We start from the raw sequence: 12,097 nt of genomic DNA, 5'->3' as shown, positions 1-12,097 counted from the left end.
GGGAACTGTACATCCAGGGCAGCTTGAAAATCTTTTCATAATTCAGGAAAATTCCAGCGATGCTTTTGAAAATTACATGAGTCACAATCTCAGGCCATTTTAGAAAATAGCTTGAGGATCTGGACATGGACCTCTGTAAAGCTCCCAGCACGCATGTACTCCAGACTGTGTGCAGGGCGGTGCCCAGCGAGAGCGGGAGCCCGCGGAGAGGACTCTGCGCTGGGGGTGCGGGTCCCTGAGGCCCACCTCGGCCGGGCCCCTGCACACGCTCCAGCTCACACCAGCGTGACCTCCTGCTTTGTACCAGGCATGTCACACTCACACGCCCTTCCCCCAGCCCTGCTGCTGCTCTGGGGTCAGGGTCAGGGTCACAGCCCTTCCCCTAGCCCTGCTGCTGCTCGGGTCAGGGCCAGGCCCGGGCCGGCCCTCGCTGGCTGAGCGCTGTGCTGCGGGGAGCCCTGTCTGCAGAGCCCAGAGCTGCTTCCACGGTGACGCGGTCCTGGTGCGGCTCCTCCGGGGGAGGCTCTGGCTGCAGGTTGGCCAGGCCGGCAGGTGAAGTCCCCTCAGCGTCTAACTAGGCCCGGAGGAGGCCAGGGGAGGGGCTGGTTGGCACCCTAGATGAGCGGGTCCTCTGAGGGATGCCTGCTTTTTGTAAGTACCTCATTGAGAGCTCACTACCGTACGAGTCACCTGTGGAAAGTGCACAGCGCAGAGGCCTTTAGCATCTTCCCCACGTTTCCATAGTCCGAGTTGCCCACAGACTTTTAACCAAGCGCCAAAGCGAGAATTAGCGAATGAAAGAGAAGAGCACGGGGACAAGTCACCGCCATCAGAGGAACCCGGTCCGGGGCCAGCCCTCCATGTTCCTCTGCTTTCCCCGACTGTGCTCAGCCTCCCAGCTGCCGGCACCTGCCGGGCAGGCAGCAGGACAGGCCCCGCCGGGTGGCAGCCAGGCGGACACTGACGCCGCTCACGCGTGTGCCTTCTCTCCCCAGGTGTTCCACTGCGTCCACTTCGAGTGTCCGGAGCAGCAGAGCAGCCTGAAGGAGGAGAGCAGCGAGGAGCCGGGGACAGGGGACCCCAGCCCGGCCGGTCAGCCACCCGAGCCCCGCGCGCTGCAGGCCCCCGGCGGCGGCTCCCTGCCCGCCAGCCCCGGCCCGCACCCCGGCCGGCAGCACCAGTGAAGGGCTCTGCCCCTGCCCGCCCCTGCCCGCGGGCAGCGACCTGGCTCAGACGGACACGGAGCAGGTTTGCAACCAAGGACAGGAAGGGCCGCTTTGTTCTCATTCGTTCCGGTCGGGCTGGTCTCCAGCTCCATCCGTCCAGGTCACACCCTACCTCTCCAGTCCACCCAGGCCGGCGTGTGGGTGGCCGGGCACACAGGCCCTGTGAGAAATGGTTTCCTTCGTGTCTGCTCATGAACACGTCACTCTGGCAACTGACTGGCTTTTTGTTTCTTTCAGTGACTCCCTGTTTGCTGGATCAGGGGTGTCCTGGTCTTTCTGAAATGCCCCAACAGCACTGCTTCAACCCCTTTCACACCGATCGTCCTGCCTTAGTTAGTTGTGAACGGTTAAGTGTGGGGTGGAGCGAGAAGCACCTGTGTCTCCAGGGCAACAGGGTCCTCCTCCAAGGAAGTTCGTCAAAACTCGGGCACTGAGCAGCGGGCCCCGAGCAGCGGGCCCTCACTCGGCTGCCAGGTCTCCGACCTGTCCTTCCCTGTGAGTCCGCCTTGGGAGGTGGCAGGAGCACCCACTGATGACATGCTGATGCCTGTGGAACCTGCACACCTCCCGCTGCGCCTGTAGCAGGGCGGGCAGGAACGCAGGCCTGGCTTGGCGCAGCCCTGGTCATCCTCTGTCCTCCAGTTCTGAGACGCTCTCCTCCTCCTCCTCCCCCTCCTCCTCCTCCTCCTCTCCCTCCTCCTGCTCCTCCTCCTCTTCCTCTTCCTGCTCCTCCTCCTCTTCCTCCTCCTGCTTCTCCTCCTCCTGCTTCTCCTCCTCCTCCTCCTCCCCCTCCTCCTCCCCCTCCCCCTCCCCCTCCTCCTCCTCCTCCTCCCTGCACCATGTCTCGCAGCCTGCTCAGCCAGCGCTGTTGTGTCTCCATTTGGGTTCCCTTGTACCTCCATCGATTCTTGTTGCTGTTTCCTCTGTGCTCTCCCTTGGCTGGCCGCTCTGGGAAGCTCCTGCACCCACAGAGGCCGGCGCACCCTGTGTCCGGAGGTGCATGCAGGGGTCCTTTCTCTGGCGCCTTTAGGACACCGTGGTTTGGGGGTACAAAGAGCAGGGGGCTCACTGCTTTCTCCTATAGCCAAGTCCCGAGTGACTGAGGGCAGTGGGGTGGCGTCGGATGAAGGCCGGGGGGAGCAGGCCGGGGGAGTGGGGCTCCCAGTCTCTGCCCCTGGCGTTCCCTCCCGCGTGGGACGGCACGGAGCTGCTGTCCGCACCCACCCGGCCCGTGAGCGTGGTTCCCGCCCACCGCCGGCACCCGCCCTGGGCGGCGGAGGCAGCAGGGAGTGCGGGCCTCCGGAGGCTCACCGTCCACGGCCTCGGGAGCTCTGCCGCCGCCTGTCCAGAGGGGAAGCCCACAGCGAGGACCCGGGGCATGGGTGGCCGCCCCGCTGCCCACACAGCACACCCGCGGCCAGGCCAGCTGCGTGCCGCCTGCCGCTCAGCTTCCCCCGAAGGGCACAGGCTGTCAGAGCATCGGACCCAGCGGCCCTTCCCGCCAGGCTGCCCTCCCTGCTGCCTCCCGGAGACCCCCTGGGAGTGCACCTTCCACCTGCCCTAGATGTCTGGAGAGATTGGTCTCTGGTCCCCCCCCCACACCTCACCCCTGCCTCTGGCACCTCAGCGGCTCCTCCTATCGGATGAAGGGAAGGAAGGGGAAACCGAGGCAGTCTGCTGACATGGCAGGGAGGCCTCACGGGCACGGGCACCGCTCTGCGCCCGGAGGAGCTCAGCAAGTCCCGTGCAGCTGTCCCCTGGGGCCAGGCCGGGGCTCCGCCTCCCGATGGCCTCCTGACCAGGGAGGGGCTGCAGGGGCTGGAGACCCCGGAGCCTTTCACCGCAGTCACGCCCCCCGAGGCCTGCACCTCCAGGGAGAGGGGTGAACCCCAGACGACTGCCCGACCGCCGTTCTCCGGGGCGGCTGGGCCTGCGGCGGACTCCCCCCTCCCCCCGCGGCCCGGCCAGGAGGAGACCCAGGGGGCCTCCGGTGCAGGTGCAGGCTGGGCGGCACTCAGCGGGGAGGGTTCCCAGACACCCGGTTTGAGGAAGGGCCTGGGCCGGGCCAGGGCAGGGCAGGGCTGGTGTGAGGACACGGCCTGGGTGGTGACCGGGTGAGGCTGGACCCGCAGCGGAGGTGGACGGGGGTGTTTGTGATCTCTGGCCCGTCACTGTGACCCTTGTCAGTCACAAACTAAAACAACAGCTTTGTAGCACCTCCTACTCCCCCCTCCCCACCCCGGGCCAGGCAAGGGCACCTGGGAGTGAGAGGCCTGTCACCAGGGCTGAGGGAGGAGCCTTCGGGCACCTGACAGCTCCAGCCTCCTTGGAGGAGGGAGACGGGTTCGGGGCCCCTCTGCCGGGGCCGGGGGCGGGGGGACACCTCGTCAAGGTGCTATTCAAGCTGCCGCCGTGAAGCAGGTGCAGGTGTAACACAGCCATCCACACACACGTTTTCGGTGTCTCAGTGCTTTTTCTGTTGTTTCTGACATTAGAACCATGAGCCCACCATGGATGTGGGACTCTTCTCAATTGCTCTTTCAATTGTCACTTTAAAAATCTTATTTAATGACAAATACATTAAAAGTGTTTTATTCCTAGAAGAGCTTGGAAATACATTATTTCAGCAACAGTGGGGTGTTTGTTAGACCGATTCCTTGGCAAGAAAAAAAAAATGAGTTTTGAATTGTGCAAAAAATTGCCCAGTAGTTACGCTGTCGCCCCAATTGCTAAACCGCTGTGCGGACGGCTGCTGCCCAGGCAGCTTCACCTTTATTTAATTTAGAAGATAACAGAATGGTCGTCACTTATCCCTCCGGAGACGGGAGGAAAGGGCCTCGGATAAAAAGCAGCACCTCGGCCCGGCCACTCGCAGTAGCGGGCGTGCCCCCCTCCCTGAGGGAAGGGCCCCTTTGGACAGGAGAGGAAGGAGTCAGAGGGGAAGGAACATTAAATTGTCTCCTTCCAGGAACTTTTCCTCATTAGTGTTCGCTTTCCGGGGTTCCCCACACCCCTGCCTGCCTGTGGGTGGCAGGTCCCTGATGCTGCCTTGGTGGCTGGGGCCCAGCAGCTGCCGTGGCCGTGGCCAGGCCGTGGCCCCAGCCCTGAACGCTCGAGCCTGCCCCGGCCACGGCTCCGGCTGCAGCCTGTGCTCGCCCGAGGCCCCGGGAATTGAGATCCGCGTGGTCTGTGCCGCCTGGGCTTTGACTATCACATCCGAAGGCCTCACGGCGCTGGGTGTGTGCAGGGTTCTGGGACGGGGAGGCGCGGTTGAGAGAACGCAGGCACCCCGAACGCTGCTTCCTCCCGGAAGGTGCCCTCACACCTGGTTGCAGGTGAGGATCCAGAGCCCGGAGGGGGGCAGAGGAACGGGGAAGCTGGCGAGAAGGGGCTGGCGGGGAGAGCAGCCTCCTGTGCCCGCAGCCCTGCAGGTGTGTGGAGGAGAGGACAGGCTCTGGTTTCCGTCAGCCTGGCTGGAGGGGCCGTCACCGCCCGGGGCCTGGGACCACCTCTGCCAACGGTGACTGAGTCCCCACCAAGCACCCACACCCTCAGGCAGGACCTGCCTCCCCTGGGGGTGGGGTGGGAGCAGGCACATGGGGCCAGGTGAGCCCCTGCGTCCTGGTTAGAAAAGAACGGTTTTTAAGATGACTCACTGATTGTTAAGGTAATCTCAGGGAATAACGTTCTAACCTGGCAGAAGGGGCAAGGGTGCCCGCCCCTGGCTGGCTCCGAGTCCTGCCCTGGCCTGCACCTCCTCTGTGCCTCACCGAGCCGGACTGAGGGGCCCACCGCAGCCTCTCTCCTTTGTTAAGAACTGACGTTCTCCCCAGGGGCCTCCCCTAAGACCCAGTCACCCCCCTGCAATTTGTGGTAAAAGTCCCTGCACTTGCCATGTGCATCCTGTGTACAGCCTTGAGAGGGAGGTGAGGCCTGCACCTGCTCCGCGGCTCCGGGCTCCTGCCCACCAGGGGGCGGCCCTGAGGGGTGGGCGGCACAGAGCAGACATGTCGCCCTGGAAGGTGAGGGGGGGCGGCAGGTGTGAGAGGCCTCTGGGTGGGCCCGGCCCTGGGAACCTGGTGGCATTCACTGACAGCCCGTCCCTCTGCCTCCACGTAGCCTCTTCCTGCCACCTGAGCCCCAGGGTCGGCGTCGGGGTGGACAGAACCAGCCTGTGTGAGGTCACCATGTCTGGCCCTGGGGGCGTGTGGGAGGGGTTGGGGGGGCAGAGGGCAGCTTGTAGCTCCGGGTTCCGGGTTTACTGCTTGTCCTGCACCTGACAGTCAGGGAGGAGGGGACAGCCGCACCCTCACAGCAATGGGGAGTCCCTGGCGCTGGTCAGCAACCCCACCGTCAGTGGGACGGGGGTGATGGTGGCGGCAGAACGCTGACCAGGGCCTGCCTCTCCAGCCAAGGTCCCAAGGGCACCGGCCCTCCAGCACCTGCCAGTCAGGGGAGAGGCCTGGAGGGTGTGGGAGTGACAGGAGCACCTCAGGGTGACGGGGCCTTGGCTGTGAACGACTCTGGTCACACGGTGCCTTTGGGGTCGGTGCGGGCCTCAGAGGTGGGGAGGGGGGGAGTGTGCGGGTTCCTCTATCAGCGCCCCCAGAAGCTGGGGACCTGGTAAGGTGCCACCTGTGTGCATGCGCCCGGCCTGGGGGCGGGGGGGGGGGGGGGGATGCGGTCCGGTTCCCACAAAGTGCCCGGCCTTCGGGGACACTGAGCTGGACCTGAGAGCAGCGGAGCTGGGCCGGGGTGGGGAAGACCTGGGTCACCTCCCGGTGGCTCTGGAGCCGGGAGGGATCACGCAGGGGAGAGACGGGGCCCAGGCTGAGCCCTGGTGCCCGGTGGAGCCCAGAGATGAGATGGCGAGGGCTGAGGGACGGGCACCTGGTGGTGACAGTCAAGGAGGCGCTCAGTGCCAGTGTTCGATTCTGGGGGCATCGGTTTCCTGGAACTGACCGCCTGTGGGACAGTCGCTGAGGCTGGCTGTGAGCTCACGTGGGGGCCTGGGGGCCCACTTTCCAACGTTCCCTCCTAACGCTGCCCTTGCACGTTGCAGGACTGGAGGCAGGACACACTTCCTGAAGTGGCTACACCTGACTCTGCCACCTCACCTACCTGGACCACAAAGCTTCCGTATGTCCTGCTTGTTTCATCTGTTTACATTTTAAAGATCTAAAGTCTTTAAAGTCTTTGAAGGCAGAGGTGGCAGGTGGCTAATTTGGAGGGCAGTGGGCAATATTAACCCCAACTTACCTTGTGCAAATGAGGCTCAGTGACAGCACTGTTGCTTTCCCCGCCCTCAAAATCACAAGCAATGAGCTGGGGATGCCAGACACTGAGAAGGGGTGGACGACACGATGGCAGGCTGGGTTTGGCCTGCACACACATGACACGGTAACGGAGGACACGGGCCTCCACGCAGGAATGACCACCCAGTGGCCTCATCTCTGGAAGGTGGCGCGTGTGTCCCGCAGGGAGGCCTGGGGGTCCTCTCGGCCGCGGGCCAGCTCCGCGATTCTCAGATCATCTGTAGAGACGCCGCCTGGCTCAGGAGACGCCTGGCAAGTGGAGCGAACAGTCCTGCCCCTTAGGACGGGGAGGAGTAGATAAGGTGTGTGTGAACGGCTCCTGGGACAGAGCCCGGCACCAAGCAGGTGTGCCATCACTGCCAGCGATCTTGATGATGTTAACGCCACTCCGCTGGCCTAAGGCAGTCCGCACACCTGTCTGTCTCCATTTTCCTCACCCAGAACTAGTCCTAAAACCCCATTTCATCGTCAGGTGCATTGACCGCCCCAAGCCTGGCTCCTGCCCTGGAGCACCGTGAGCGTTACCCGCGGTGGGCAAACCGTGAGGGGCAGGCGGACCCAACGGGGTCCGGGGTTCAGGGTCCTGGGGAACAGACTCTGGCTGGGAATGGAAGGACCCTCTTGCTCGGCGATGCTCCCAGCGTCTGGCGAGTGCCGTGCCTCCATCGGGCCTTTTTAAATTGAGTTGAGAGTCACACAACATAAACTCCCCCACTGCAAACGACCATTTCGGTGGCGTTTAGTGCCTTTACGACGGCATGCACACAGCACCCGGATCGTTCTCACCACCTGGAAAGCAAGCCCGTGCTCTCCCCCCACCCCTGGTGGAGGCCGTCTGCTTTCCGTCTGTGACTCCTGTTCTGGCATTTTATTTAAATGGAGTCACGTAACGTGGGGCCTCCCGGGCCTGCTTCTCCCCCTCGCCCAGCGTCGGCGAGGTGGCCCGCGGCCGCCTTCGCTTCCTGGAGGCAGAACTGGGTGCGCATGCTACACCCGTTCGCCCCGCTCGCCCCTCGGTGGACCTGGGCTGATGCCCTTTGCCCCTGGATGGGGCTGCTGTGGATGTGTGTGCACGTCTGCATGTGCGCGAGTCCCTGCATTCATGTTCAGGGTGTGTACCAGGAGTGGAACTGCTGGATGATGCGGTAAGTCTAACCTTTTGAGGAACCACCAAACTGCCTTCTGCAGCGGCCACACGTTCCGGTCCCACCAACAGTGCCCGAGGGGTCCGTCCAAACCACAACACCTGCTGTGGGCGTGACCAGTCAGCCCCTCACCCATCGGCCCTCAGCCCTGCGGCAGGTGACACAGAGGCACACACGCTTCCCGCGCCTTCGGCTCCAGCCCGCACCAGGAAGCAGCCCTCTCCATGTGCGTCGTAGAAGCAAGTCACCAAGGCCAGCCACATTCGGGGGGAGGGCTCAGGGAATTCAAGGACATATTTAAAGTCTCGACAAGCCCATGGCATGTCTCATCTGTCCTCAGACCAGTGCTACTCAGCCATGTGACTCAACATGGTGCTCACATCAGACACAGTCAGCACCCTGCTTCCTCCATCGAGACTCCAGCGACCGAAGCAGATGGTAGCCACACAGACCACACGCAGACCCGGGAAGGACCTCGGACCCTGCTCCACGGGGGTTGATGAGAAATCACCACACATTACATTTTTAAAAGCTGACCAATATCCAAACATTAAAAAGTCCAGAATATCATGAAATAAGCCAGTCAGTGAAAGAAAAATACCACATGGTCTCACTCATTTGTGGAACATAAAGAACATTATAAACTGGTGAACAAAAATACAGAGGCAGAGAAGCATCGAACACTGTCAGACAACTGGGAGGGTTGAGGCAGAGGAGGTAAGAGATCAACAGGAGGACATGTATGCATACAGATAAGCATAACCAATGGATGCAAGACACTGAGGGCGGGGGGCGCAGGAGCTGGAGTGGGGAGTGTGACGCTGGAATTGAACTAGGAACCCGTTTCAACCAAAGCAGTTAAGTATCCCATTCCTGCAAACCTTACAAACCCTGGGACCTGCAGGGAGGTCCTCACACTGTGATGCCACCTGGCACCCAGCGAACCTGTCACTCCGTCTCCAACCTCACAGGGCCTGCTGCCCGCGCCCGCTCCCAGGAGGAAACAAGAGAAATAACTCCCACAGCACTGGCTTGCCCTGCCCTGCCCTCCCCCCGGCCCCATCTTCCACCTCCCCTCCCTCCTGCACCTCCTGCACCTCCTGTTTACCCCTCTCACTGGGTCATGAGGCTGGTGTAACAGGAATTTCTCCTTTACTTGAAAGCCAGCTCTCACCCCACACCCACCGCTCTGCTGCCCAACTTCTCCTCGAAAAGGAAGCCCCTGTAGCCAGGCTCCCAGTGGCCAGTCCCCAGATGCCTGGTCCCTGAGCAGCACCCCCACAGGTGCCCACACCGCCTTCTCCTCACACACCCAGGACTCTGCTCTCTGGGTCACCGGCTCCCTTGCTGGCTCGTGTCCCTGGGCCTTGCTCCCTCCCTCCCACAACGACCTTAAAGCCAGGACCCCTTGCGGAGCGGAGGGCTGTGTGTGGCATTGGTCAGCATTTCCACCTGCGTGTCCAGCCTGCACCCAGCTTAGTCTGCTCCCCCCCAGCCCACCCACCAGCCCTTCAGTGACCACCTCCCTTTCCTGTTCAGGCCCAAACCGGGGCTCGCCACGTCTCCTCTCACCCACGCCCGCTGTCCACACTCCTGTCCTCTCTCCCTTGCAGCTCAGCCCACTTCCCCGCCCCCACTGCCACCCACGTTCCCCAGCAGCTCTGCCCACATCAGTTACCCGGGTCAGTGTCCCAGTAGCCTCATCCCTGGGCAACTCTTCTCCTTAAAACCCGTCAGACCACATCCCTCCACGGCTCAAACCCTGGATGGTCCCACCTCCCCCGTGTCCCAGCACCTGGAGCAGCAGGTGTGGAGCCGGCTCTGCCCCATGGGCTCCCCGGCCTCCGCCATGCAGGCCTGTCTCCCTCCTATCCTCCTCTCCGGACCCAGCTCCTCCTCCGTGGCTGGCGGGCTGGGCCTGTGGACTCCAAAGCCTCCGCCCCAGGGGGTGGCACATTCTCACCTCTGACCCGCCTCCTGCTCCCAAGCCTTCCAGAGCCCTGCCCCACCAGGCCCACACTCCCTCCAATAGCTCAGGCTCGGCCCACCCAGGAGGGCGGCATGGGGTGCCAACCACCTGCCCCCTACGTCCGTGAACCCAACTGGACGTTGTATCACCATCACACGTGATCTCAAGGCCCCGTCTGGGGAGCACCTCCTCGCCAGCAGCTCAGTCCCCCGCGTCTGAGACGCCTTGGAGCTCCGGCTGCCTGTCTCCCAGGCCCAGGTGCCAACTGAGGGTGACTGTCATTTCAGTTGTAGCTCTTTCAAAATCCTCACTGGAGGATGTTTGATTTTGGAGAGGGAAAGAGAGGAACACTGACCTGCTGCCTCCCGTACGCTCACTTCAGGGACCGAACCTGCGCCTCCTGGTGCTCGGGGCCGGGGCTACTGCAGGCCTCTGGACGCCCGCTGGGCTCTGGCCGCAGGTGAGCGGCCCCGGGCGGGAGCTCCGGAGCCTGTGGGCACCACCTGCTGCTCCTGGCTCACTGTCCACCTCCAACTCCCTCCGGGAATCGGTGAGAAACACCTGCTGCTTACAAACCCGGGACAGAGTTAAGCCGCGGGGAAGGTGAGGGTCTAGGAACTGACCGGCAGGTGGCGTGAGTTTGGGCTGCTGTGACAACGCAGCACTGAGGCCCATGTGCACGGACCTCCAGGCTGCCCCAAGTTCTTCCTAAAAAACACGGAAGGTGCTCAAGGAACTGCACAGCTGGTCCCGAGAGGCACCAGTTAAGAAAAGGTCCGGAGGGAAGTCCTGCTGTGCGTCCCGCCCAGCCTGCCGCCTGCTTCTTCCAAAACGTCTGACCGGAAACCAGACCCGGCTTGGCATGGCGGGTCCTGGATGTAGCCCTGGTTTGGGGGGTGCTGGGCAGCCTGGTTTCTGAAGACGGTGCCCAGCACCCTGGGAGGGCTGGTCCCTCTGTCTTCTCTGACTTATAACATCACATCATGCATGTGTACAGTCACAGGGTGGAACACACACAGTTTGCTTCATTCCCACCCGCCACTCCAAAGAGAGTGTGCGGACCGTCAGCTTTTCCTGCTGCACTTACATTTCTTTTATTGCTATTACTTAGTCTAAAGCTTTACACAGGTCTCCTTTTCCCCATTTGATTCCCCTCACCCAGCCATTCCTGCCCCGGGCAAGCCCCCTCCGCTCCACTGTCTGTGCCCATTGGATATGCTAATGTGCAGGCATGCAAGTCCTTTGGTTGCTCTCTACCCACCCCATCCCCTGCCATTATTCTTGTTCATCAAATTATGCCATTATATCCCACATAAGTGAGAGAGTGGTGTTTATCTTTCTCTGATCGGCTTATTTCACTTAGCATAATGCTCTCCAGCTCCATCCATGCTGTTGCAAATAGTAAAAGTTCCTTCTTTTTTACAGCATCATAGTATGCCATCGTGTAGATGTACCACAGTTTTTTTAATCCAATCATCTATTGATGGGCACTTAGGCTGTTTCCAAATCTTAGCTATTGGAAATTGTGCTGCTATGAACATAGGGGTGCCTGGGATGGGACTGGCTGGGGGTGGGGGGTGGGGAGGGTGTCATTCGGGGGAAAAGGAGACATATGTAAAACTTTAGACAATAAATTTTTAAAAAACATGAATTCACATAATATTACTTCATTTATATAAAGTTCAAAAACACCATACACAAAACACAATCTGAAAATGGCTAAAGGTCTTAAATGTAAGACAGAAAACCATAAAAATCCTACAAGACTACATAGGCAACAAAATAGCATTCATATGTCATAGCAATATCTTTACCAACACAGCTCCTAGGGCAATGGAGACTAAGGAGAAAACAAATGGGCTACATCAAAACAAACAGCTTCTGCACAGCAAAGGAAACCATCAACAACAAGAGAGGCCACTGGATGGGAGAACATGTTTGCCAATGATATTTCAGATAAGGATTTAATCTCCAAAATTTAGAACTCATACAACTTAATAAAAGATAAAAAACCCAATTAAAAAAATGGGCAAAGGACCTAAATAGACACTTTCGAAAGAAGTTATACAGAAAGCTAAGAGACATATGAAAACATGTTCAAAGTCACTAATCATCCGAGAGATGCAAATCACAACAATGAGGTACCATTTCCCACCTGTGAGAATGGCTGTCATCAACAAATCTATGTGGCAGGAAAAATGAAGGAATTCTTACCATTTCCAACAGCATGGATGGGCCTGGAGAGCATTATGCTAAGCGAAATAAGCCAGTCAGAGAAAGATAAATACCATATGATCTCACTCATTTGTGGAATATAATGAACAACATAAACCGATGAACAAAAACAATTCCAGAGACAGAAGCATCGATCAGACCATCAAACCTCACATGGAAGGTAGGGGAGGGTAGGAGTAAGGGGGAGAGATCAACCAAAGGACTTGC

General features: G+C 60.2%; 1 protein-coding gene across 2 annotated transcripts in view; it reads left to right on the top strand.

Annotated features, from left to right (window-relative positions):
- BTBD9 (BTB domain containing 9) overlaps window positions 1-1,964 on the top strand; it is a 411,421-nt gene extending 409,457 nt beyond the window's left edge. For both annotated transcript variants that reach the window (XM_084889529.1, XM_084889528.1), the window contains exon 11: window positions 996-1,964. In XM_084889529.1, coding sequence (XP_084745655.1) covers window positions 996-1,184 — 189 coding nt within the window. In that variant the 3' untranslated portion in view covers window positions 1,185-1,964. The remainder of the gene's footprint in view (window positions 1-995) is intronic.
- Window positions 1,965-12,097: the final 10,133 nt, after the last annotated feature.

This window comes from Pipistrellus hanaki (genome assembly GCF_964339955.1).
Source record: "Pipistrellus hanaki genome assembly, chromosome: 7".
In the NCBI taxonomy this organism is placed as follows: Eukaryota; Metazoa; Chordata; class Mammalia; order Chiroptera; family Vespertilionidae; genus Pipistrellus; species Pipistrellus hanaki.
The sequence above is the reverse complement of the archived record's forward strand: the minus strand, read 5'-3'. Positions and strand labels throughout refer to the sequence as shown.